Below are 27,193 nucleotides of genomic sequence, written 5' to 3' on the forward strand. Positions count from 1 at the left end.
CTTCTTTAGCTTCTCAGATGTGTTCTGTTGGCCTTGGCTTCATCCCAGCCTTCCTCATTCTTATCATTTCCCTAAATATTGCTCAGCTCTGCTGATTCCTAAAGAGTGGTGATAGGTATGAGGAGAGGCAGCAGTGAGGAGAATCTCTGGGAGGTCTGGTCCCAAGGATGGAGTCCTTCTCCTCTTGGTCATTCACAGGCCCTGCTTGGCTGCCTGCTCCCTGAAGCCTTCTCCTCTGTTTTTCATTAGGAAGGAGGAGTTTTTTTCTTGAGGTCTGCTTTCTGAAATGAGTCAATAACACTACTGGAGGGACTGACTTTTGTCCTTCTTCACCTTCTGAAATCCCCCATGGTCCCCACCCTAGACAATGGAGAGGCCCAGGGAGCAGTCTCCTGCAAACAGGAATCTCCATCTTCACATGGGAAGGAAGAAGGTTGGTGGGGGCAGGCACCCTCAAACCATTCTCTCCCCATCTTATTGAGCCTGTGCCACAAAATGCCTGCGATCCTCCACTGGTTAAACCTGGTGTATCTTCTTGTTTATTTGAGGTCACTTAAGGAGCAGCTTTTTAATTTTCTTTTTTAAATAGTATTTTTTCCCCAATTACATATCAAGATAGTTTTTAGCATTCATTGTTACAAGATTTTGAGTTCCAAATTTTCTCCCTTCATCCCTTCCCTCCCCTTTTCCTAAAATGGTGGGCACTTTGATGTAGGTTATATATGTGCAATTATGTAAAACATATTTCCATATTAGTCATAGTCATGAAAAAAGAAACAGATCAAAAGGGGTAAAAACTACCAAAATTGAAGTAAGTGACCTATGTTCAGATTTTGTAGTTCTCTCTGGATGTGGATAGCGTTTTCCATCATGAGTCCTTTGTACTTGTCCTGGATCTGACCATCACACAAAGGTGATGGTGATAGTGTGTACAGTGTCTTCCTGGTTCTGTTCATTTCACTTTGCATCCGTTTGTACAGGTCTCTCCAGGTTGTTCTGAAATCTGCCTGCTCTTCGTTTCTAATTGCACAGTAGTGTTCCATCATATTTATTTACCACCGCTTGTTCAGCCATTCCCCAACTGATGGGCATTCCCTCCCATTCTGATATTTTGCCATCATGAAAGGGGCTGCTGTAAATATTTTTGCACATGTAGGTTCTTTTCCTTTTTTTTTTTTTATCTCTTTGGGATACAGACCTAGGAGTGGTATTTATTGCTGGATCAAAGGGTATTGAGCAGTTTTTAAAATAACACCTTTCTTTGGTGTTCTCCCACACCCTCAGGTCGCTGCTGGTGCTGTCGGGCTTGCACAGAGAGCTTTGGACGAAGCTACCAAGTATGCTTTGGAGAGGAAGACCTTGGAAGATACCTTGTGGAGGTACTACCACAAAGTGATGAAATGTCCACTTCTTTGGAGGAGAAAAGAGACTGAGGGATTTGTCTTGGAGTCCTACAGATGGGGCAGAGCCCCACTCTACCTCCTTGAGATCATCTCAACATGTCCCCCAGCTGCTCAGGAAGATTTGTTTTTAGTGGTGCCAAAAGCTCTCAAAGAGACCTTTGACCATGGATCAGTCAGAGGTCATCTGGGTCGTATGCCAGACTGATCAGACAGACCCCCAGGGAGCTGTTCTCAGGAAGCAAAAGGCTGTTCCGAGGCTCAGGATTTCCCCTGATACATGAATGCGCTGAGGAGTTGTAAAAAGATGAGATGCCTTATATTGAAATTGTTTTCCTTTTAAATTCCTTGTACCTGTTTATTTGTATATGATTCTTTTTCTAGACAGGTTACAAGTTACTGAGGAAATGGGTCTGACATTTTCATGCTAGAGCTAATCCTAGAAAAGTCAGTGTAACTGTTGAACATTATCTAAATCACCTGCTGAATTCTGATAGATGTGACTGATACTCTATCTGAAGAGCCAAGGTGACCATACTTTCTTTAAACAAAGAAAAATGGACATCTCTTTCTCTCAAGTCTCACCTGCAGTTTGAGGAAGGCAGATTTATTCACAATAAAACTGAACTCTGACATGATTTGCATTTAAAATCTATAACCCATAATATTCTATACAGCAGCATGGGCAGCAGGATTAACACAAAGAGTGTGACTGTGTCTGCTCATGCTCAGCTTTGCATGTTAACAAGTGTTTGTTGTGATCATCAGTTGCCAACACCTGCTGCAGGTGCTGGGGGCAGGAAGACAAATGGCCATAAGCTGTCCATTCTAGAGAGCCCCATGGGGGCAGTCTGGCCACTTGCGAATCAGTTGTCATCCTTCTTTGCCCCAGAGCCCCCTCAGCTGGGTGGAGGAACCAGAGGGTTCCAAGAAAGACCAGGCCACTGGACTCCAAGTTGAGCTGCGTTGGTGGGGGAAAGACTCAGCCAAGTATTGGAATATTGGGGGGTGCTGGTAGGGTTCAAAGAAGTAGGGCAAGACTTAAAGGGAGTGAGACAGAGTTGAAAGAAGCAAACCCAAGGAAGCAAGATGCTCAGTGACCAAGCAGGCAACAAGAACAGCCCTCAAATAAAGGTGTAGCCGTAGTGACCAGCCTTAGCCTCCAAGTTGAGGAAATGCTTCCCTCCAGAAGACAGAACTTGCCACTGTCAGCAAACATTCATGACCTTAGGACTTGGTTAGGAGGGTACTTCAGCAGTGGAGCAGGAGAGAGAAGAAAGCAAGACACAAAAAGAATAAATTGCCTTTAAAAAAATTAACAGTTTAAAGATTGTTTAAAATGTAAATTTATGTATAATCTTTTTTCTGAGTTGTATATTTGAATGTTTAATTGCTAGTGGTAGTTAAATTTATCATTTTAAAATGTTTTATAATTTTGCCAGAAATCAAATTCATGCAAAGCGGATTGTAGTCAGAAAAAAGTATTAATTAGCATTTTTATCATTTGGTGTTTTGTCTCAGAATTATTTGGACAAATAATGTCTCGTGTTCTTTTTCCTTCGCACTAACCTTAGCACCAGGCAGTATCCTTTCTGCTGGCTGAAATGGCTATGAAGGTGGAGCTTGCCAGATTGGCCTACCAACGAGCAGCGTGGGAAGTTGATTTGGGGCGCCGCAATACCTACTACGCTTCCATCGCCAAGGCGTTTGCTGGTGACATTGCTAACCAAGTGGCTAGTGACGCTGTGCAGATTTTTGGAGGCAATGGATTTAATAGTGAATACCCAGTGGAAAAACTAATGAGAGATGCCAAAATTTTCCAGGTAAGTTTTTTAATTAAACATTGTTTTAGAGTAAAAATCTACCAAATTGACAAGTACATTTCATGTTGTTTAAGAATTTAAACATCATATTTTAAATTAATTAAAAGTATTACTCTTCCTAAGATTTTTTTTTAATTTTATTTTTATTTTTTAATGTTTAACAATCACTGCCATACAATTGAGATTTTATCCGCCCCCCCTACCCCCCACTACCCCCCTCCCTCCCCACGACTGCATACAATTCTGTATAGATTCTACATATACTTTCCTGTTGAGTATATTTTCACTATAGTCATGCTATGTAGTCAGACTAAAATAAATGAAAGAAATCGTATAACAAATCAGAACATGATACACAAACACATACACATACAAAAACATGATCTGCTACATTTGTGAGTGACTTCCATATTTCTCTCTCTGAGTGTGGAAGGCATTTTGCCTTGAGAACCACCTTTGGGATTTTTTTTTTTTATAAGAAGTTTTGGCGTTATTGCAAAAATCCAAGTCTACCAGAAAAAACTCTCACACACTGTGGTTGTTGCTGTGCACAAAGTTCTCCTGGTTCTGCTCCTTTCACTCAGCATCAGGTCATATAAGTCCTTCCAGGCCTCTCTGAAGTCTTCTTGTTCATCATTTCTTTTTTTTTTTTTTTTTAATTAATTTTTTTATTTTTTTTAATGTTTAACAATCACTGCCATACAATTGCGATTTTATCCCTCCCCACCCACCCCCCACTACCTCCCTCCCTCCCCACGACTGCATACAATTCTGTATAGATTCTACATATACTTTCCTATTGAGTATATTTTCACTATCGTCATGCTATGTAGTCAGACTAAGATAAATGAAAGAATCCGTATAACAAATCAGAACATGATACACAAACAGATACACATACACAAACATGATCTGCTACATTATGTGAGTGACTTCCATATTTCTCTCTCTGAGTGTGGAAGGCTTTTTGCCTTGAGGTCCACCATTGGGATTTTTTTTTTTTTCAGAAGTTCTTGTGTTATTACAAAAATCTAAGTCTACCAGAAAAAACTCTCACACACTGTGGTTGTTGCTGTGCATAAAGTTCTCCTGGTTCTGCTCCTTTCACTCAGCATCAGGTCATATAAGTCCTTCCAGGCCTCTCTGAAGTCTTCTTGTTCATCATTTCTTATGGCACAATAGTACTCCATTACATTCATATACCATAATTTATTCAGCCATTCCCCAATTGATGGACATCCCCTTGACTTCCAGTTTTTGGCAACTACATAGAGTGCTGCTATAAATATTTTTGTACATGTGGGACCCTTTCCCATTTTTATGATCTCTTGGGGATATAGTCCTAGTAGCGATATTGCTGGGTCAAAGGGTATGCACATTTTTGTAGCCCTTTGGGCATAGTTCCAAATTGCTCTCCAGAATGGTTGGATGCGCTCCCAGCTCCACCAACAATGAATTAGTGTTCCAACTCTCCCACATCCTCTCCAGCATTTATCATTTTCTTGTTCTGTCATGTTTGCCAATCTTATAGGTGTGATGTGGTACCTCAGAGTTGTTTTGATTTGCATCTCTCTAACCAATAGTGATTTAGAGCATTTTTTCATATGATTATAGATAGCTTTAATTTCTTCCTCTGAAAATTGCCTGTTCATATCCTTTGACCATTTATCAATTGGGGAATGACTTGAATGATTATACATTTGGGTCAGTTCTCTATATATTCTAGAAATGAGGCCTTTATCCCCGAGCTTAGCTGTAAAAATTCTTTCCCAATTTACTACTTCCCTCCGGATTTTGGTTGCATTGGGTTTGGTTGTGCAAAAACTTCTCAGTTTAATGTAATCAAAATTATCCATTTTGCATTTCATAATGCTTTCTATCTCTCCTTTAGTAAAGAATTCTTCCCTTCTCCAAAGATCTGATAAATACACTATTCCTTGCTTTTCCAGTTTATTCATGGTATCAATCTTTATACCTAAATCATGTACCCATTTGGACTTTATTCTTGTGTACGGTGTCAGGTATGGGTCTATGCCTAATTTCCGCCACACTGTTATCCAGTTTTCCCAGCAATTTTTGTCAAACAATGAGTTCTTATCCCAGAAGCTGGGGTCCTTGGGTTTATCAAACAGAAGGTTGCTATATTCCTTGCCTACTGCATCTTGAGTGCCAAGTCTATTCCACTTGTCTACTTCTCTGTTTCTTAGCCAATACCAAGTGGTTTTGATAATTGCTGCTTTATAGTACAGTTTGAGGTCTGGTAGCGCTAGGCCACCTTCCCAGGCATTTCTTTTCATTAGTCCCTTTGATATTCTGGACCTTTTGTTTTTCCAAATGAATTTTGATATTATTTTATCCAGCTCTAGAAAGTAATTGTCTGATAGTTTAATTGGTATGGCACTAAATAAGTATATTAATTTGGGTAGAATTGTCATTTTTATTATATTAGCACGGCCTACCCATGAGCAACTAATGTTTTTCCACTTACTTAAATCTGACTTTATTTGTGCAAAAAGTGTCTTGTAATTGTGTTCATATAGTCCCTGGGTTTGTTTTGGCAGGTAGACTCCTAAGTATTTTATACTGTCTACCCTAGCTTTAAATGGGATTTCTCTTTCTATCTCTTGCTGTTGGACTTTGTTGCTAATATATAGGAATGCAGAAGATTTGTGTGGGTTTATTTTGTACCCTGCAACTTTGCCAAAGTTGTTTATTAATTCAAGTAATTTTTTACTTGAATCTCTGGGATTCTCTAGGTAAATCATCATATCATCTGCAAAGAGTGATAACTTAGTTTCTTCTTTGGCTATTCTTATTCCTTGAATATCTTTATCTTGTCTAATTGGTACAGCTAACATTTCTAGTACCATATTGAATAATAGTGGTGATAATGGACAACCTTGTTTCACCCCTGATCTTATTGGGAATGCATCTAGCTTATCCCCATTGCATATAATGCTTGCTGAAGGTTTTAGATAGATACTGCTTATTATTTTATGGAAAGTTCCCTTTATTCCTACGTTCTCCAGTGTTTTTAGTAGGAATGGGTGTTGTATTTTGTCAAAAGCTTTTTCTGCATCTATTGAGATAATCATGTGGTTTTTGTTAGCTTTGTTGTTGATGTGATCGATAATGCTAATAGTTTTCCTAATATTGAACCAGCCCTGTAGTCCTGGTATGAATCCTACCTGATCATAATGTATTAATCTCGTGATAAGATGCTGTATTCGTTTTGCTAAAATCTTATTTAAAATTTTTGCATCTATATTCATTAGGGAAATTGGTCTATAATTTTCTTTCTCTGTTTTGTCTCTTCCTGGTTTGGGTATCAAAACCATATTTGTATCATAGAAAGAATTTGGGAGGACTCCTTCTTCCCCAATTTTCAAAAATAGTGTATGTAGTATTGGAATTAACTGTTCTTTAAATGTTTGATAGAATTCACTTGTGAATCCATCTGGCCCTGGAGATTTTTTCCTAGGGAGTTCATTGATGGCTTGTTCAATTTCTTTTTCTGAGATGGGGTTGTTTAAGTATTCAGCTTCCTCTTCTGTTAATCTGGGCAATTTGTATTTTTTAAAATATTCATCCATCTCGTTTAGATTATTGAATTTGTGGGCATAAAGTTGGGCAAAGTAGTTTCTAATTATTTTAATTTCCTCCTCATTGGAGGTGAGTTCACCCCTTTCATTTTTAATATTAGTAATTTGATTTTCTTCTTTCTTTTTTTTAATCAGATTGACCAAAGGTTTATCAATTTTATTAGTTTTTTCATAAAACCAACTATTGGTTTTATTTATTAATTCAATAGTTTTCTTTCAATTTTATTAATCTCTCCTTTGGTTTTCAGTATTTCTAATTTGGTATTTACTTGGGGATTTTCAATTTGTTCTTTTTCTAGCTTTTTCAACTGCAAGCCTAAGTCATTGATCTCCTCTTTCTCTATTTTATTTATGTAAGCATTCAAAGATATAAAACTTCCCCTAATAACTGCTTTTGCAGTATCCCATAAGTTTTGGTATGTTGTCTCACTATTGTCATTCTCTTGAATGAAATTGTTGATTGTTTCTATGATTTCTTCTTTAACCCAACCCTTCTTTAGAATTAGATTATTTAGTTTCCAATTGATTTTTGGTTTCTCTTTCCATGGCCTTTTATTACATGTAATTTTTAATGCATTATGATCTCAAAAGGATGCATTGATTATCTCTACCTTTCTGCACTGGATTGTGAGATTTTTATGTCCTAGTACATGGTCAATTTTTGTAAATGTTCCATGTACCGCTGAGAAAACGGTATATTCCTTTCTATTCCCATTTAATTTTCTCCAAAGATCTATCATATCTACCTTATCCAGAGTTTTATTTACCTCCTTAACCTCTTTCTTGTTTATTTTGAGGTTAGATTTATCGAGTTCAGAGAGGGGGAGGTTGAGGTCCCCCACTAGTATAGTTTTGCTATCAATTTCTTCCTTCAACTCCCCCAACCTCTCCTCTAAGAATCTGGATGCTATACCACTTGGAGCATACATGTTTAGTAATGATATTGCTTCATTGTCTATGGTGCCTTTTAGCAGGATATAGTTTCCATCCTTATCCCTTTTGATTAGATCTATTTCTGCTTTTGCTTTGTCTGAGATTAGGATTGCTACTCCTGCCTTTCTTACATGAGCTGAAGCACAATATATTCTGCTCCATCCTTTGACCTTTATCCTATGTGTATCCCCCCGTTTCAAATGTGTCTTGTAAGCAGCATATTGTTGGATTATGGCTTTTAATCCATTCTGCTGTCCGTCTCCGTTTTATGGGAGAGTTCATTCCATTCACATTCACAGTTATGATTACAATCTGTGTATTTCCCTCCACCCTCTTTCCCTCCATTTGTGCTTTTAGCTCTCCCGTCTCCCTTCCCCTCCTCAATAGTATTCACTTTTCTCCCCCTCCTCCTGCAGCCTTCCCCTCCTTCTTTTAGCTCCCCTCCCTTTTACTCCCCTTTACTCTTATTGCTTCTTTCCTCCCTTTTAGCCACCCTCCCCTTTCTTCCCCCTTCCCCTCCTACTACCTATAGAGCTAGTTAGGATTATCTACTTAAGATTATTGTTCCCTCCTTTGAACAAATCAGATGAGAGTACCTCTCAAACAATGCTCATCTCCCTCCCCTCCTTCCCTCTACTATAGTTTTGTACTTCTTCCTGTGATATAATTTGCCATTTTCTGCTTCCCCCTTTTCACACCTCCTATTACAATCCCTTCTCATACTTAAATCATATTTTTGACATGACGTCATTTACTTTATGCCCGTTCCCTCTACATATATCCCTTTTATCATAATAGCTGCACAGTTCTCAAGATTAACAGGTATCATCTTCCCTTATAGGGAGGTAAACAGTTTGCCCTAATTGAGTAGCAAGTTTTTGTTTTTGTTTTTTCCCCTCTGTTTACCTTTTTATGATTCTCTGGAGACCTGCATTTGAAGATCAAATTGTCTATTGAGTTCTGGTGTTTTGGTCAGGAAGCTCTGGAAATCCCTTATTTCGTTGAATGACTTTCTCCTTGCCTGAAATGTTATGCTGAACTTTGCTGGGTAGTTGATCCTTGGTTGAAGTCCCAACTCCTTTGCCTTACGGAATACTGGGTTCCAATTCTTTCGATCTTTTAATGTAGAAGCTGCAAGGTCCTGTGTGATCCTGACTGTGTGTCCTTGATATTTGAATTGTTTCTTTCTGGCTGCTTGTAGTATTTTCTCCTTCACTTGATAGCTCTGGAATTTGGCAACTATATTTCTTGGGGTTTTGAGTTTGGGATCCCTTTCGGGAGGGGAACGGTGGATTCTTTCGATGACTATTTTGCCCTCTGAGTCTAGTACTTCTGGGCAGTTTTCCTTGATGATTTCCTGGAAGATATTGTCCAGACTCTTTTCTTCATCATGGGTTTCTGGCAGGCCAATAATTCTTAAATTTTCTCTCCTGGATCTATTTTCCAGGTCAGTTGTTTTTCCAATTAAATATTTTACATTTTCTTCTATCTTTTCATTCTTTAGATTTTGTTTGACTGATTCTTGTTGCCTCATTGAGTCATTAGTTTCTACTTGCCCAATTCTAATCTTCATCATATTGTTTTCTTCAGTTAGCTTTTGCATCTCCTTTTCCATCTGACCAATTTTTCCCTTTAAGGAGCTATTTTCTCCATTTAATTTTTGTACTTCTTTTTCCATTCGACCAATTTTCCCAGTTAGGTTTTGGGTTTCCTTTTCCATCTGATCAATTTTACCAATTAGGTTTTGGGTTTCCTTTTCCATTTGATTAACTCTTCCTTTTAGGGAATTATTCTCTCCAGTTAATTTTTGAACTTCCTTTTCCATTTGTTCAATTTTCCTTTTCAGAGTGATGTTCTCATCAGTGAATTCTTTTTTTATAATTTTAAAATCATTGGCCAGTTTTTCTTTTATATCCTCCTTCAGATGTTCCAGGTAATCTAGTTGTGCTTGCGAGAAATTCATAGTCCCATCTGAGGTTTCAGATGGAAGTACAGTCTCAGCTCTGACCTCTTTGGTGTTTGTGTTTTGGTCCTTATCCCCATAGAAAGATTCTATGGTTTTTTCACTTTTTGTCTGCTTTTTCCGATTCATGATGTTGGCTGAGTGTTGTAGCTTCTGGTTCTTTCAGTCAGAAGATACAGATCTTTTAAGTTGGGCTGCTGTGTGTCTAGGCTGAAAGCAGGCTTTTTTTTTTTTTTTTGTTGTTGTTACCCAGATCAACCCTGGGGTTAGCTGTTAGGTGTGTGGGAGGGGTGGTCTGGTCTCAGGAGATCTCCTCAGCTGACCTGAGGCAAAGGCAAGGTCAGGGGATGGTGATCCCAGCTTCCCTATTGTCTTCCCTTTTCTCCTGGAGGGCTGGGGCAAGCCTAGAAGCTAATGCGTGTTCCCGCCCCTCCTGGGGCTTGTCTCTCGTCTCTGAGGCTTGCCTGGGTCTCAGTGCGAATTTTCTCTGCCCTGGGTCCTCTGTCCTTCCAGATCGCCTCCGCCACAGTAGGAAGAATCCCCCTTTGCTATTTTTCTAGCCTCTGGTGTTATGAGACTATTTGCCCCCTTCTGCTGTTCCTGCTGATCCAGAATTTATCTGGGGAAGAATTTTATGGTTCTTTCACGGTCATCGGGGGGAGGAGAGAGCATTTACTGATCACTCCGCCATCCTAGCTCCTGGAAGTTCAAGTAGTTGACTTACCGAAGTTTAGTCTTCAGGCTGAAGGTTTCAAGGGCTGCTGCGCTGATGTCTGGCGTTCAGCGGCTCTCACCGGCTCGGTTTGGTTTGTCTCCTGCTCCGCTGGTTTCGCCCGCCACTCTCGGGCTTCTCAGGTCCCTTCCACCCTGCTGCGCTGACCGCAGCGCTGGGGGCTTACCCCCGCGGAACAGATCCTTCCCGTGGACCTTCCAGTCCAACCTGGGCTCCGAATCTGTCAAAGTCTGTCACCCACTGGATTCTACACCTCCAAAGTCTGGTCAGATTCTCCTTTCAGAGATATCCAGAGGAGTTTGTCCAGGAGCTTAGGTGAGTCGTTGCTTTCACTCCGCCATCTTGGTTCCGCCCCTCCTCTTCCTAAGATTTTTGAGTCAATAAATATGGGAAGAGATCAATTGAATGTTGGCTAAGTTTAAGTCTCCAGTGGTAGACCCGCCATTGGAATGTCAGTGACTCTGGACCCCTTTGGAGCACAGCCAATGGAGGCCCTTACATTTTTAGAAAATACAAATTAAATTTGTTTGCTGAATGACGACTTGTCAGAGCGGGTTCATGAAGGTGCAGAGGAATGGTTTTTCTAAGGAAGAAATCAACACCTGGATCGTTGGACAAAAAGCTGACCTGGGTAATGTGTCCTTCAGCATTTGGAGCTTTGACATACACGTATGAGTAACTGCCATGGAAAGTGACCCCTGTTGGGCCGGCTCCTGAAGACGCTGAGGCCAAAAGGGCAGTCCTTGGCCTCCAAGGAGCTGCACATCAATAAGCAGATAGAGAGGATGGCCAGAGAAGCCCAGTGGGTTCTTGGGACTGGTCACTGGGGATGCTGGTAGTATCGGGGTCAGGCACAGGCCCCAGAGGCATTGCTTGGGACCCATTCTGAGCATGAGTGAACAAGGGGCAACATTCCCCTTCATTCCCCTCCTAGCAAAGGATTTAGGGGCTCCTGATAATCCCCTTTATTCATAAAGAGGAGGCAATTGCCTTGGGTTCCCTCTCATGATCCCACTCTATCAGCACCTCGCTGCTACAGGCAGCCAGGGTGTAGAGCAGTACGTGAATTGCACTGGTGATCATTCATCATCATCTAATATTTTATGTGAATTTTCCACATCTCAGCCTTAAGTTGTTCAGTCATTTCAGTCTTGTCTTGATTCTTTGTGACCCCACTTGGGGTTTCCTTGGCAAAGATTCTGGAGCAGTTGGCCATTTCCTTTGGCAGCTTATTTTACAGATGAGGAAACTGAGGCAAACAGGGTGAAGTGACTTGCCCAGAGTCACACAGCTGATAAGAGTCTGAGGCCAAATTTGAACTCAGGTAAGTAAGTCTTCCGGACTCCAGGACCAGTGCTCTGTGCACTATGGTGCCCTTAGCTGCCCTCAGGACAATATGAGTGCTAGGTATTTTCTCATTTGTATTTAGGGAGATACCACCCAGTGCTGAAAAATAATGACCATGATCTCACAGGGCCTAGATGGAGCACTAGGAGGAACCTTCGAGGGCAGCCAGTCCAATCCCATCCTTTCTAGACAAGGATACAGAGGCTGGAGATAAGGAAGCTCACCCCAGGCCTCGTGCCATAGAGATGACCCTTTATACTGTGGTCCCTCAGAAGCTGCCTTTCTGTCTTGGCTGCTTACACTGGCTCTGGTCATTTTACTTGTCACTGCCTTATCTGTCCTTGGGCCTCCTGGAACAGCTGTGGAGCTCAGTCTCTAGTGGACGCTTGGCCATTTGTCACTGGGTTGTCTAGTGGTGACATCTCACACTTCAGCAGAAACAGCAGTGATGAAGGGGAAGGGGAGCCAGGTGATAACTGGAGAGATGGGAAGAAGGAATGGCCAAGAGGTTACCAGAGTAAGGCACTCAGCACATCCCATCCCCCCTTTGTTTGCCTGGTGACACTCATTTAGGAATATTCATTCACAAGGAGCAGTTTGGAATAGTGGAATAAGAGTGGAATGAACAGTTCCACAGTTATGCAAGGCAGCTGATCCCCTCCTGCCTTCCCTCTAGAGGGCACCACTATCCTTCCAGTCCCTCAGGCTCCGGACCTGGAAGAAAGCCTGGATTCCTCTCACCACTCAAATCCAATATGGCGCCAAGGCCTGTCCATTTCACCTTTACTATGCTCTCCTCTGGTCTCTGATGCTGCCCCCACCCTAATGCACACCCTCATCACCCACACCCGGACCATTGCAGTGGCTGCTGGGGGGGTCTGCTTGCCTCATTCTCTCTCCATTGGCTTCCTACTGCCTCCAGAATCAAATGCAAAATGCTGCTTTTGGGGTTCCAAACCCTTCTTTACCTGCCCCCTCCTCCCTTTCCAGTCTTCTCACCTTTACTCCCCACCACATACCCTTCAATCAGGGGACATTCGCTTCCAGGCTGGTCCACTAATATGACCTTCTAACCCTGCTCTGGGCATTCTCTGTCTGCCTCCCATGCCTAGAACTGCCTCCCTCCTCCACTCTGACCACTGTCCTCCCTGGCTTCCCTTGAGTCCCAGCTACAATCCCCCTTCTACGGGAAGCCTTTCCCAGCTCCTCTTCATTCCAGTGCCTTCCTCTGGTCGCTGTCTCCCTCACTACAGCATCATTTCTTTGGTTTCTCTTGCATCACCAGTACCCACCGTAGTCCCTTCATAGATGCTGGTTGAGTCTGGAGCTGGAGAAGGGACTCTTCTGGGCACTGAGTCATAGACAGGAAGCAGGTCTTCTGATCCTTCCCTACAAGACGTCGAAGGGAAAGTATGGATACATTTCCATGAAAAGTCAGTCGGCCTGGCCATTCTCACTGTGTCCTGATGTCAAGAAAGAAAGCTTTGTTTTCATCCAGATTCTGTGGGGTTTTGATCCCTTCGCCCTGTAAAGAGGAGAACATGAAAATTATTTTTGAGTTTTTAAAGAACACATTTCCTAGCAGTCATTAGGCACTCCCTGGAAATCTCCAGCGGTCTTTCGAAATGTCTGGTTGGCATTATTGTAACGAGGAACCTCCTGGTTTGGTTTCATAGCTCATCAAGCTTCAAGAAGGCCCTTTGAACAGTCTTCTGTAGCGCACTTCATCTGTTTACCCTACGATCATTCACAAAGTGGGGAAGTGATATTCATGAAATTAAACAATGCAGAGTCATGAATGTATTCTTTACTGTCTTCCAGATTTACGAAGGGACAGCTCAGATCCAAAGAGTGATCATAGCTCGAGAACACCTCAACAAATACAAGAATTGAGTCAGCTAAATGACTTCATAAGACGACAGAAAAGGGAAAAGACTTGAATGGTTTTGCTGGTGAAATGAAAAATAAATTAGAAATGTTATTTCTTCAACCCTAAGTAAGAGATTATAATGGTAGTTTTATACTTTGATTTAACTAGAAAACTTGGGTGTCATTAAAATACTTGTGTATCCTTTCAACAGCGCTTGTATGATAATGCATCAAGGAAACAGTGTTAATTATATGGAAAATAGTCATTTTAAAAACTGCAATACTGAGAGTAAAATTCTCAGATTTCTAGCCCCTGATTGCGTAAGCTTTGAAATGAAGGAAGGTGATGTCATTAAGATACATTAAGACTGCTGACCTTTCTATCTGCCTGTTGCTCAGGTAGCAAGGCTTCCGCTGCTCACTGAGATGCCCATTGCATTCAGAGGTGCAGTCATTTTACACTGACAAGCGCTAAGACTGGCAAAGCAGGGAAAGTGTGATTGTCTGATATTAGCAAATAACCCGTCTGTGTCCTTTGGACACTGTCCAGACTCCTCAGGGAACTGTTGTGATTGGAATGGGGCAGTCCATCAACGCTGGGCACAGGAGTTCTGTCTGTGGCACCCAGTATGCCAGTACCTGGAGTCAGGAGGAAATCCGGCTGAGCACCAAAGCAATTTCTCACTTACCTTAATTCTTTTTTGGAGGGAGGGAGGGATAAAGAAAGCTAACTTTATTCTATGTATAAGACTATGTTGGTCTCTTAGTAATTTCCGTACAAAGTCTTACTTTATTTGCACTTACTTTTATAGGGAACCTAATCTCTCTAATGGACAGTTGACAGTGTATTAATACTCCAGGAGTATTTTCCAACCGTAATTCATATGAGTATGTATTTAGAGAAAAGTTGATCTGTGACTGCATTTGTTTTGATTTTGAATTTAATAAGCATCTCTGTAAAAGCTCCAACCCATTTTACTTTTTTAAACTGTCCTGCTAGACCATTGTCTCAGAATATGTAAATGCTATGAAATAATGTAGGAACCAAGATTTCTGAAATGTCCTATTTATAATGCCTAAATATCAAATATGGGATCGTCTTGGAACAGATGACCAAAATAAAATTTTGCAAACATTTTTCACGCAGAGTTTTCCTAGTTAAATTAGTTTCTTTTAAATTAAATTAAATTAGTTTCTTTTAATTATAAAATAACAGACCATCTCATCTCATTTTTAAATGCAAATTCAGGTTTGAAATAGCTAAATTATTTTTGATGTTTGCAAGCACTCAGTGTTTACAGATATCAGACGTGAGTATACGTGATAACACTTGAAGAGCATACACTAGGGTTCCTGGAGACAAAACAACAGGATAAAGAGGGGTCATGAACACCCACAAGATCCTCTCGTCAGGCTGTGAGTGACCATGCTGGCAGAGCATCTCCAGTGTGGCGGCAGCACAGATTATGTGTCTCTCTCTCCCTCCCTCATTCACATGCATTTGTACATGCCTGCACATACCTGAACTGTACAGTGTACAAATCAATGCCAGGTTGTGCCTCCCCCACAGAGGAAGACCTTGAGAAAAGCAGGAACTATTTGGAGGCACCCACAAGCATGACTTTGGGAATATCTTAGAATGTGACCTTGGTCTCCTATGGGTTCAGGGTTCCAGAATGACCAGAACAGCTCCAAGAGAAGCTGAAAACGCCTCCATCAATGCCCCTGAGCCCCCTATGAGCAGCTTGGGGTACTCAGTGGGTTGGGCTGTGGCCCTCCCTGGCTCTGGGAAGTTTGAGATTCAGAAACTGAAGGTACCCAGTGGCCCATGTAGTTCTCTCTGTTTAATGAACCAAACTTCTTAGAACCTGAGGTTGTAATTAGAGCAGGCTTATAAAGCACCTACTGGGTGTCAGGCATTGTGTTAAAAATAAAAGCCCAGTATAATCTCATTTGATCCTCACAGAACCTAGAAGTGGGTGCTAGGAAACGAGACAGAAAGAGGTGAAGTGACTTGCTCAGGATCATAGCTACCAGGTGTCCAAGGCTGCATTTACACTCAGGTCCTCCTGACCCCACTGACCCTGCTTCACCGGGCATAGCTGAAAGTCTCAGATCTCATCAGGGTGAAATTCCTTAAGTCTCTAGTGCCACAGGCCAGGAACAAGGGACGTGATGGAAAGAGTGGCTTGTCTCTGTGCTGGCCCCTTCCCAGGGTCTTTCTCCCTTCAGAGGCCTGAAGAGAGGTTGGATGGGCTCTCATCCTCAGGCAGACCTGGGGACTGAGGAATCAGTCCCATACAATTGGGCCTTTGAGCTGAGGGTCACAAAAGTTTGCAGGCACTGTTGGCTTCACATAGTAGCCCTCATCAGCATCAATGCCCCAATAAACCAACTTCCAGTGATTCAGAAGTCACAGTCTTTTAGGAATCATCCAAGGACCTGCTAGTTTTTAAAGACATAGACATGAATCTTTTTACTATTTGGGCCTTCTTCCTTTGGTTCGTAGCATATGTTATAAGAAAACCACATTGTTCAGATTTATCAGGGCAGGGCTTGATGACAGGTGTTCCTCCTTATGGGTCAGCCCAATGAGAGCCCTGACCCAGTATGACTCCTCTGAGAACCTGGCTCTTCCAATGCCCTCTCTAAGGGAGGAGATTCCCCCACACCAAGCTCCTGTTGAGGAATGAGCCCCAGGGAGCCAAGATGCCGAGTTTTCAGTAGGGAAAGGTGGTCCTGGAGGCCTCCCCCAGATATCAGGCCCGCCTGCCCAGCCCAGGCCTACTTCAGAGATAGACTTGGCTGTCAGCAAGATACAGAACAGAGGGCCTAGGAGTAAGAGGGCAGGGATGAAAAGTGTGAGTGTGTGTAGGCATGTGTACGTGTGTGTGAATGGGGGAAGGGAGCGATAGACACACAGTCTGCTGCTGCGATGCTGGCGATGCTTACCACACACACGTCATGACACCTTCCTCCTTGGGCTCGGCCAGCATGGTCACTCAGCCTGAGGAGAGGATCTTGTGGGCTGGATGTTCATGACCCCTCTTGACCCCGTTGTCTGTCTCCAGGAGCAGCCCTTTGACTGACATCTCTGGGGCTGACTCAGCTGGCACAGCGTGGTGTCCGCTTGCAGGCTCACCTTCCTGGTGCCGTTCTCTGATCCAGAGCTTCCTGTCCTTTCTGGACCACCGCTTTCTCCTTGTCTGTCTCCCTTTCCCCTCGGGGGTGGCCTCATGTGACTCCGGATGTGATGCTCAGCGTGTCCTAGACTTTCTTCTCATCCCTTGGATGTCATTGGTTCTGGGGATGCTGTCGTCAGGGCCAAGCCCCAGAGCCCGCCACGGACTGCTGCCTGGACCCAGCCTTCCATCCCCCACCTGCCTCTTCTGCCTGCTTGTCCCACTGAAAGCTGGTCAGGATACCCCTCCTTGGTCCTTCATGACTCTGGTAGAGCGTGGGCCCCCTCGGCCCCGCTGCCCTCCCTGCCTCTCTGGTCTTGTGAAAGATGGCATGACTCTTGTAAAGCGTGGGCTCCCTCGGCCCCGCTGCCCTCCCTGCCCCTCCGGCCAGGCCCTTGGCCTCTCTGGTCTTGTGAAAGATGGCATGACTCTTGTAGCGCGTGGGCCCCCTCGGCCCCGCTGCCCTCCCTGCCTCTCTGGTCTTGTGAAAGATGGCATGACTCTTGTAGAGCGTGGGCCCCCTCGGCCCCGCTGCCCTCCCTGCCTCTCTGGTCTTGTGAAAGATGGCATGACTCTTGTAGAGCGTGGGCCCCCTCGGCCCCGCTGCCCTCCCTGCCCCTCCGGCCAGGCCCTTGGCCCCTCTGGTCTTGTGAAAGATGGCATGACTCTTGTAGAGCGTGGGCTCCCTCGGCCCGCTGCCCTCCCTGCCCCTCCGGCCAGGCCCTTGGCCCCTCTGGTCTTGTGAAAGATGGCATGACTCTTGTAGAGCGTGGGCTCCCTCGGCCCGCTGCCCTCCCTGCCCCTCCGGCCAGGCCCTTGGCCTCTCTGGTCTTGTGAAAGATGGCATGACTCTTGTAGAGCGTGGGCCCCCTCGGCCCCGCTGCCCTCCCTGCCCCTCCGGCCAGGCCCTTGGCCCCTCTGGTCTTGTGAAAGATGGCATGACTCTTGTAGTGCGTGGGCCCCCTCGGCCCCGCTGCCCTCCCTGCTCCTCCGGTCCGGCGTGGGCAGCCACGGTCTGGGGGCTGTCTGCCGGGCACAGGGCCGTGGCCTTCCGGGCCGCTCCAGGTCACCGGCACCGCACATGCCATGGCACCAGAGTGGCGCTCTCCATCTCCCCCTCCCGGGAGGACCTGCCTGGCATGCCCCTCCTCTTGGGAAGCCACCCCGGCCCGTCGGAGCTCCTTGAGGGGGCCAGCACCTGGTCCCAGACCGTGGTCTTGCAAACAGTAGGCGCTCAATAAATGATCATGGCGAACTGAAAGCACCCAAGATGGACCCAAGGCGTGGCACCGGTAGAGGGAGGGCATCACCGGCCCTGTCTACACCGTGCGCTCCCGTGACTCCAGCCCACTTTACAGATGGGGACACTGAGGCAGGCGGGGCCGCCCGGCTAGGGAGTGCCCGAGGTGGGACTCAGCAGGTGCTCCAGAGGCGGGGGCTGGGGCTGGAAGCCCCTCTGCGCATGCGCAGGAGCCACCAGCGCAGGCCCTGACTCCGGCCTCAGGCACTTCCGGGTCCTGCCACAGCGGGGCGCCACGCTGGGCCCCGCCGAGCTCGCCGTGCGTGGATGAGGCCCTGCCCGGCCATGAGCCCTGGGAGGTGGGGGCCTGCCCCTCAGTCACGCAGGTTGGATTGGAACCCAGGCCTTCCCGAGTCCAGGCTCAGCGCCCCCTAGCGGCCACAAATAGAATCCTAAAGCCAGAAACGAGCCTCTCCTAGGTTACCCTAGTCACGGACCAGCGGCGCGCAGGGGGAGGGGAAAACAACTGGCGTCTGCGCATGCTCCCACTGCCTTTCTGAGCAGGCAGCAGCGCGGACACCTGATGGAGCAGGGAGGTCCTTCGGGCAGGCTGAGGTCACCCACGCCGGCGGCGCGATCGGGGCCTGCGTGCGTACTGACGTAGGCGCCGAGTGACTTGGGGCGCCGACGGCCGTCCTCGTTCTTTTCTTGCGGACTTTGCTATGGTGAGCGTGTCTTCTGGCTGGGCTTCGTGGGCCGGGCCTCCGTGAGCCTAGCCTCCGCCTGGTTGGTGAAGAGGCTTCGGAGGAGGCGGAGGCCGCGCTCGAGGCCGGGGCTCCGGGGCCCTGTCCGAGGCTGGGCCGGGCCGGGCCAGGGTGGGGGTGGGGTGTCCCTTCGGGGCTCCGGGCCCTGGGCCTCGGGACCCCCGAGGCGGCGGGAGGGCGGTCTCCAGGGGCGCCCCGGAGTGTCGGCCCGGGCCGGGACCCGCGTGTCCCTCTGAGCCCGGTCCGTGCCGCCTTCTCGACCCTGAGCTCCTTTTCTCTCCCAGGGGACACCCGAGAAGGACGTGGTGCTGCGGCCCGACGCCCCGGACAGGCTCCTGCTGGACAAGCACGCGGGCTACATCTCGTCCTACGGGGCCAAGAAGGACGACTACGTGCGTGCCCGGGGGGATGCGGGGGGGGGGGGGTCCTCCGGGGCGGCCTCGCAGGTCGGTGATGCTCGGCATGTATTATCTGAGAGCACAGCTGATGTTTCCCAGACGAGCTCTAGAATTACTCTGAGACCTTGGAAGGCGGCCTCCCCGAAGGGCGCCCTGGGGGGAGAAGAGGGGCGTAGGGCGTTCTTACCCCTTTGTATTTAAAGACCTTCTGAACGTTCATTTGGCACCAAGCGGCACGGCCTGGGGGGGTGGCATGTGCCAGCTCATTGCCGGGCCCCCGTAGTGGGCAGGATGCCCAGAGCTCCGGGCCGCAGGCAGAAAGACCTGCTCGAATTTGGTGTGGACTTTGGGGGGAGCAAGAGGTGGGGCAGCCAGAAAGGCAGAAGTGGAGCTGCCTTCCTTTGTAAATTCCCATTTCTTGGTCATTATTTTGTTATTAAAATTATCCATAACTCCTTTAATATTAAATTAGAAAACGAATCTGACCACTCTGGCTAGCCGTTAAAGAGAAGGAAGGGTAAACGGTTTTTTAATATCAATATTAAAATTTGGGAAAGAATGGCTTGTTTTTTTTTTTTTTTTTTTTTTTAGTGCAGGCGAGTTTTGGCTCAATCAGGTTTTTTATTTAGCCTTCGGTAAACTCCTAAAAATTTGTCTTGTAGTTCTTTCATGTCTTCATGACCTCATTTGGAGTTTTCATGGCAAAGAGACTGGAGGAGTTTAACATTTCTTTCTCCAGCTCATTTTACAAATGCACTGAGGCAAACAGGCCCACGTAGCCAATTAGTGTTTGATGCTAGATTGGAACTCAGGGACATGAATCTTCTTGACTCCAGGTCTGGCACTCCATCCACTGCACCACCTAGCCACCACACCAGTAGCTTATGATCCAGCGACAAAATAATGATGTCTTGCCTGATTAAGGCAAGCTTTGAACTTTCCAAGAAGTCACTTTTTTCAACTCCCTAAGGTTTAAAACCAAGGAAAGCATGAATTTTTCTCAGCAGGGGGAAGGGAAGGATCACTATTTGTGCTTGACACCCTAACAGGATAATTGAGAGTTGGTCATTATGCTGGAAAGACCTTTGTCCCCTGCGAGTTAGAGGGACTCCTGTTGACTTTGCAAGGGGGGGGGGGTGTCTTCCTGTGAGCAGAATTCCATGTTAAATTAGATTGTGCCTTAATTTCCTTATTCTATTCACAAAGTTGCAGGATCCTTGAGAGTAAAGATTGGTTTTCATCAGGCTTGGTGTTGTATGTATTCCACGGTGCTAAATCACGGCTAGACTTGGAGCTCTTGAGGTTATTGAAGTTTGCTACGTCAGAAAGGGAATTACTGTAGAGCCCCATTTACCCTTGGAAACGGTGGTTACTATGTAGCATAAAATCTGAACCATAATATCAGTGATGTCTTGTAATGCGATGATCTCATGAGATACAATGTAAATGTTGCACTTTTTAGGAATACTGTATGTCTGAATACTTGAGGATGAGTGGAATCTACTGGGGACTAACAGTGATGGATCTAATGGGACAGCTTCATCGAATGAACCGAGAGGAAATCCTCACTTTCATAAAGGCTTGCCAGCATGAGTGTGGTGGCATCAGTGCCAGCCTTGGCCATGATCCTCACCTTTTGTACACTCTTAGTGCGATTCAGGTAAACATGGCCCTTGTATATTTCTTGTTTGAAACCTGTGTAAATTCAGAATTGGTTCTGAATCAGCAGACAGATGGTCTAACAGTCTTGGGGGCAATTTCTAGGGAAGGCTATTTGTTTTGAAATTAAAACTGTTATCACCAAGGTCAATGATGTGATGGCATGTATTAGCTGAATCTAAAGTTGATGCATATCACACTACTTTAGCTCTAGAATTACGCTGAGACCTTGAAAATTAATGTTTTATGATAACTTTCATCCTTAATGTCTTGTTCCTTGGATCCTAATGTAAAGTTACGCTGTCCCCAGTTGATAAGGTGGGATAGTAAAGTGGAGAGAGGGCTAAGATGTAGCAAGTACCATTCCTCTGGTCTTTGCGTTCTGCCACCAACTTACTGTGTGATTGTGGGCATAACCACCCTCTTTGGGACCATTGAACTTTATAGTGGAGAACTGTGGCCTACCTGACCTGGTTATCTCTATTCAAGGCACCTTGAGTCCCTGGAATAAGAATATGAAAAAATACTGACCGTAATCCCCCTGCCTTTGAGAGGTTTATATTCTAGTAGGGAGAACAACTTCCAGCACAAGTCCCAAGTCCTCACCTGCATAATTTAGGGGAAGAGAGGGTCCAGCTCCCTGATGGTGTGAGCTCTTGGGTTTTCACTTTGTATTCCCAGTATTTTGTTACTAAGGTGGCACCAAATAATTGCTTAAAAATTAATTGAAAAATGTGCTCTTTGCTTTTAATTCTTAATAGTCAAAATAGGAAAAAGAGACAACCATGAAGATGAATTGGAAAGTGCCTAATTAAATTCCCCAAATTGGGCTGTTAGTACAGAATATTGTGAAGGTCGTTGACGTCAAAGTTAGTAATTACTGCATTTTTTATTTTGCAGATTCTTACTCTTTATGATAGTCTTAATGTTATTGATGTAAATAAAGTTGTTGAATATGTACAAAGTCTACAGAAAGAAGATGGGTCCTTTGCTGGAGACATCTGGGGTAATGCCTTTTATGTCAGTTAGTCATAGTCACCAGAATTGCACTGTCAGAATAGGCCTTAAGTGCAAGTGAAGAGTACATGTAGAAACCTGTCCCTTTTTCAGTAGATATAAAGAGAAATTTGTGTTCCATGCTAGGCTGCTTTGCAACTTGTTTTTAGGAGCTGACTTGGCAAGTTAACATGTCCGTGTACCTGTGGGACTTTAAAAAGAAATTGAACTTTTAAAGTTTGCCATCTTTTCAGGTCCCACTAAGCAGCTGGTCTGTTTGGAGCTATGTCTGTCTGCTGGAAGTCCCAGCATACACTGTAGTAATTATATTTCAGCATACGTGAGCACTGGATCAGAGGGGGCAAGTCTAAGATGATAAGGTAGGTAAATTTCCCCCCTGATATTTGGTGGCTTTGTAAAGTTTTTTTGGTATTTTCTTTTTAAAAGAATCTGCACTGGAAAGGAGGGAGTAGAAATAAGAGAAAACTTTACAAACTTGCTGAATATTTGTGTGCAGAGGGAAAGGGAGATGACAGCATTTTAACTTAGAAATGTAAACTAAATCCTCCTTTACGTTTCAATATAAGTGTTTTCACCTCACTGACACAGTGCAGACTGTGCTGTCCAGGGAAGGGATTAACTGGATACCAGCTGCTTGATGGGATGTGAAAATTCATTTTTTTTTTTGTTTTTTTATTTATGAGGAGGGAGTTAGCCCTTCCTGTGCTCCCAAGACATTTTTTAATTTACTCTAGGACTGCTCTTTGATTCATTAGCTCTGTGACCTTGATACTAATCAACCTGCTTCCCCTAACCTAGCTTTTCAAGAATCAAATAAGATAATAATACAGTGAAGATGTTAGCGTAGTTGCTGTACAGACGTTAGGTGCTGCTGTTGTATAAGGAGGCCAGGTTGTCATTTTCATCTTTGCTAACTGGAGGAATGGTGTGGCTGTGGAGTGTGGAAAATAACAGATAATGATCTAATGTGATCCCCAGGTGTTTATTGGGGTGTTTCAATTCTGGTGCCTTTTTTCCTCAGGAGAGATCGATACGAGATTTTCCTTCTGTGCTGTGGCAACATTAGCACTTTTGGTAAGTTTTACATATTGTGTTGGAGTGATAGACTTAAAATATCCTTCCTTTGGAATTTCATTGAAAAAGTACTTTTCTGTCCTGTAGGGGAAGCTAGATGCTATCAACATTGAAAAGGCAATAGAATTTGTTTTATCCTGCATGAACTTTGATGGTGGATTTGGGTGCAGACCGGGCTCCGAGTCCCATGCTGGGCAGGTAGGTGATCAAGACTTCCACACTAATTCCAGAGCATTCTGGCAGTATTTGAATGGTGACCTGGTGTCCCAAGTCACATGAGGTACTGTTCAGTGGCACATCTTTATTTTTATGCAGTTAACTAAATTTCATTTTCTGGAAATGGCTACCACCCCCTTCTTGGGATAGATCCTCCCCACCATTCCTAGAGACCAGAAGCATTTCATACACTGGTTTTAGCCTGTGGCAGCATAGGTGACTTAAGAGCTAGGAAATCTGCCACCTTGTTTTTCTGCCGGAAAATCCTGATTATCTTGACATTCCAGTGATAGAATTGGATCAGTGCTGTACTGAACATTCCTACCGGTGTTCAGGTGTATTAATTACCATCTGAAATATGTTAAGATACAGTGGAGCAAAGATGAATTTGTTGACAGGTCACAAATAGTTGAGTACAGTCTCTTCTCTGGGGCTTATTATTTAATTTTCTGAGTCATCCTTAATTTAACAATAATCCTACAGGATGGAAGTCAAAATGAAGCTTATGTACATGAACTTTATGTCTGTAATTTTAGATCTATTGTTGCACAGGATTTCTGGCCATTACTAGTCAGTTGCATCAAGTAAATTCTGATTTGCTTGGTTGGTGGCTTTGTGAGCGCCAGTTACCATCCGGTGGACTCAATGGACGACCAGAAAAGGTAACGTAATCTTGAGAACCTTAAGAACTGGCACTCTCTTCATATGTTCCCCTTGGCCATCGTTGTGTCATCTGTCAGTGGAATTCAGAAATAAAAAGTCACCTTAAGACTTTTATAACAAACTCATTTTTTAAAAGTTAGATTTTTATATCACAGAGTTGGCCCAAGCAGTGAAACCCAGATTTGGATGTATTTGCTAATCCTGTTCCACACATGGAGCCCTCCAGGACCAAGGGTCATCTTCACAGCAGATGAACCTCAAGTGCTATGCTTAGAGGAGCTTTTCTATGGTTCACTGACTGTTGTGAATGTCAGGGTTGTTGTACCTTAAGAAAAGCACTATGCTAAGCTGTTTGGACATTCAGTTGTGAAATGTTCCTAAACCTCAAGCTTCTCACTTCTTCTAACTTTATATTGAAAGTTGTGTATTTTATTTTTCATTGCTAGACATGTTGACCTGGTGTTGCCGTTCAATGGCACATCTTGTCTCTTAATACTTAGCAGTTTTCTCATCCATGGACCAGGTGGGATCATTGAATTTGGTGAGGGAATGTGGATAGTTGTTGAAGAAACAAATGTTTGTGTCTTGTTCTCCCTTTAGTTACCAGATGTATGTTATTCTTGGTGGGTCTTAGCTTCCTTGAAAATAATTGGACGGCTTCACTGGATTGACCGAGAAAAATTGCGCTGTTTCATCTTAGCTTGTCAAGATGAAGAGACTGGAGGATTTGCAGACAGGCCAGGAGATATGGCAAGTTCTTGATATGTTTTTGTGGGTCACATTGGGGGGAAATTCTTGAAGGCATGAATAGTTTTTATTGTTTTAACAATTAGTGTTGAGTTAGCTGCTATATATGACTATGCCCCCCAAACTCCTGCACAGTTATTTGGTGGAGATTTGTCTCACTAAAGGCTGTTTTCAAGTTTCAGATAGAATTTGTGTAAAATTAAGCAAGATGATATCCTAGAGAGTGCTACGGATTGAATTCCACACACTTTGTGGACAGGGATGTGATTTGGGCTAGGTGGGCAGAAACAGCTGTTGGAAAAGGCTATGGGGGATGCCATTCCTCAAGCCCTTTTTTGGAAGATTGAGGAAAAACAAAGCCTGTTCTTTAAAAAAACATTTCATGTTTGTGATAGAATGTTTTAACTTGTGTATTTGGGGCTTTTGGTTTATGCCGGAATAAATTGTATTTAATTAGATGGACTGGTTTTCTCTATGACTGTGTTAAACTGAGTTTGGTAAATAAAAATACCTTTATTTCAATATGATCAGTATATTTTACGGGCCTTTCGTTTCTGGAGGCCGTTTGCAATTCAACTTGTGTTGTAATGCGTCAAAGAATTGTGTGGTTCCTGACCTTGCTTTCTTCTTTCCCAAATAGGTGGACCCTTTTCATACTTTATTTGGAATTGCTGGACTTTCTCTCTTAGGAGATGAACAAATCAAGCCAGTCAATCCTGTGTTTTGCATGCCTGAGGAAGCCCTTCGAAGGATCAACGTTCAGCCAGAGCTTGGGAACTAGACAGACGGGGAGCCCACAGGACTTGTATCTTCACTATCTTTTGCAAATGTGCATTATGAATATAGCCAAAAACAAGCATTTTGGTGAATTGGTCTTACTTTGTACATTGTGGCAAGTTAACTTTAGTAAATTACAGTCACATATTGACGTTCTTCATATACATTGTAAAAAGCAGCTTCCCCTGATTCCCCCCGATGCTGTCTAGTTCTTAGTGCCATGGGCCAACGGTCCTCGAAGCCTGTGACTGGTTATGCCATCCCCAGGAGCAGCAAAGACGCTGCATGGAGCGAGCTTAGGGCCGCAGTAGTTTATGCATGCGAGGTCCTTGGAGAGGACTGCCCGGGTTAGAATCTTGACGTGTAAGTAGTGCGGAGACGGCGTGTCCGCTTAGTGAGTCTTGGGAGAAGCTGGCCAGCGCAGGAGGCCTTCCTTAGGAGGCCTTCGGGAGCCTGCTGTCCACTCTGATGTCATGGACGGGCTGAGGGCGGCTTGGATTGGCTTCCTCCGAGCGTGTGTGGTGGGGGGGGGGGACGTTATGTGCAGGGATCCCACCTGGAGATCCGTCTTCAGGCCAGCCTGGAGAAGCCACAATAAAGCGTCCGTGCTGGCCTCGGATTCCGTGTCTGCGTGTTTGTGTCCAGGGAGGGCCTCCTTCAGGGTAACAGCCTGCATGAGCCCCGTGGGAGGTGGGCCATGGAGGGCTCGGGGTCTGGGCTGGCGCAGGGCGGAGGGTAACTGGGCCTAGGCGGTGTCGGGAGACCGCGTGTCAGCGGCCACCACTCACATGGTGACGGGACTCACGAACCACAACGGCCCGGTGGGCCGCGCCCGGCTGTGGAACAGGGACCTCGAGCTGGTCCTCCGCACTTCGCCGGGACGCGGGTCTGGATCCCCGCGATCCCGCCTGGCCTCAGGGCCCTTGGCTTCCTACTTCCGGCGGCCCGCAGGCACTTGGGGTGCTGGGAGGTGGGGGCCCTGGGAGTCTTTGCCTCCATGCTCCCGAAAGGATCCCTCCTTGATGCTCTCCGAGGGCGCTTTCTTATGACGCGCTATTTCACACCTTGTCTAATTTCTCAGTTTTATTTTTTTTAGTTATTTTTTGACATCTAGCACCATAGGCTCCCATTTGGCCAAGCTCAGTTTCCTCCACATTCAAGACTGCAGGCCGGTGGCATCCTGGGAGCCGGGGCCTCCCCTCCCCCGCTGGTCACGTGCCTCCCTCGAGAGCCCAGTCCGAGATCCTAGGCCTCGTTTTTCAGCTCTCCAACGGACCCCTCCCTAACTCGACCTGCGCTCTTCCTTCCCCTTCCGGGTCTATTTCCGTCCCCAACCGGTCGCGATCCAGAGGCCTGTGGGGAGGGGGCGGGGCTCCGTCGCCGGGCGCGGCCACGAAACCGCCCGCGCTCTGCGCCTGCGCCCTGCGCTTCTGCGCCTGCGCCCTGTGCGTCTCCTCGGGCTCCCGCCTTCCATGAGTGACGCGCCACTGAGGGGCGGGGCTCACACGAGGAGGATGTCCTGGCTCGAGGCTCCGACCCCCTCGTGTTCCCGACTGTGGAACTTCCCCTCGTCCGCGAGGAGGATCCCGGCTTCGGGCCCCCGCAGCAGACCCGGCGCCCGGCATACCCCGGTGTGGGGTTCCGCCGAGCGTGGCCGACCCTTCCCCGGCGGCGGAGGCGGCAGCGACCCCGGCCCCGCGCGGTGGAGCAGCAGCGGCCCCAGCCCTCCCGGCAGCGCCCCCGGGACCGACCGAGGTGGGGGAGGTTCCGCCCTCCACGTGGTGCC

At 45.5% G+C, this 27,193-nt stretch overlaps 3 protein-coding genes and 2 non-coding genes across 7 annotated transcripts in view; all 5 read left to right on the plus strand.

Annotated features, from left to right (window-relative positions):
• The window catches only part of ACADM (acyl-CoA dehydrogenase medium chain), a 28,839-nt gene extending 14,021 nt beyond the window's left edge, over positions 1-14,818 (plus strand). Inside the window, 4 exon segments of the mRNA XM_072649882.1 lie at positions 1,285-1,357; positions 1,360-1,379; positions 2,975-3,223; positions 13,623-14,818. Coding sequence (XP_072505983.1) covers positions 1,285-1,357; positions 1,360-1,379; positions 2,975-3,223; positions 13,623-13,694 — 414 coding nt within the window. The 3' untranslated portion in view covers positions 13,695-14,818.
• A 3,826-nt stretch (positions 14,819-18,644) lies between these two features.
• RABGGTB (Rab geranylgeranyltransferase subunit beta) lies at positions 18,645-26,026 on the plus strand. The gene is made up of 9 exons (XM_072649883.1): positions 18,645-18,817; positions 19,141-19,248; positions 20,717-20,914; positions 21,814-21,919; positions 22,952-23,004; positions 23,092-23,202; positions 23,757-23,882; positions 24,484-24,633; positions 25,271-26,026. Exons 1-9 carry the CDS (start codon positions 18,815-18,817, stop codon positions 25,409-25,411), a joined length of 996 nt encoding a protein of 331 aa, XP_072505984.1. The 5' UTR covers positions 18,645-18,814; the 3' UTR covers positions 25,412-26,026.
• Positions 19,302-19,381, plus strand: LOC140530624 (small nucleolar RNA SNORD45). Its single transcript, XR_011976052.1, has one exon. It is a non-coding gene; the product is annotated as a small nucleolar RNA SNORD45 (small nucleolar RNA).
• LOC140530623 (small nucleolar RNA SNORD45) lies at positions 21,059-21,144 on the plus strand. The gene has a single exon (XR_011976051.1). It is a non-coding gene; the product is annotated as a small nucleolar RNA SNORD45 (small nucleolar RNA).
• A 563-nt stretch (positions 26,027-26,589) lies between the features above and the next one.
• MSH4 (mutS homolog 4) overlaps positions 26,590-27,193 on the plus strand; it is an 86,442-nt gene continuing 85,838 nt past the window's right edge. For all 3 annotated transcript variants that reach the window (XR_011975905.1, XM_072649878.1, XM_072649880.1), the window contains exon 1: positions 26,590-27,162. Coding sequence is in view for 2 of the 3 variants with exons in the window: in XM_072649878.1 (XP_072505979.1) it covers positions 26,880-27,162 (283 nt within the window). In the remaining variant the exon portion in view is untranslated. The remainder of the gene's footprint in view (positions 27,163-27,193) is intronic.

Source organism: Notamacropus eugenii, chromosome 2 (genome assembly GCF_028372415.1).
Source record: "Notamacropus eugenii isolate mMacEug1 chromosome 2, mMacEug1.pri_v2, whole genome shotgun sequence".
In the NCBI taxonomy this organism is placed as follows: domain Eukaryota; kingdom Metazoa; phylum Chordata; class Mammalia; order Diprotodontia; family Macropodidae; genus Notamacropus; species Notamacropus eugenii.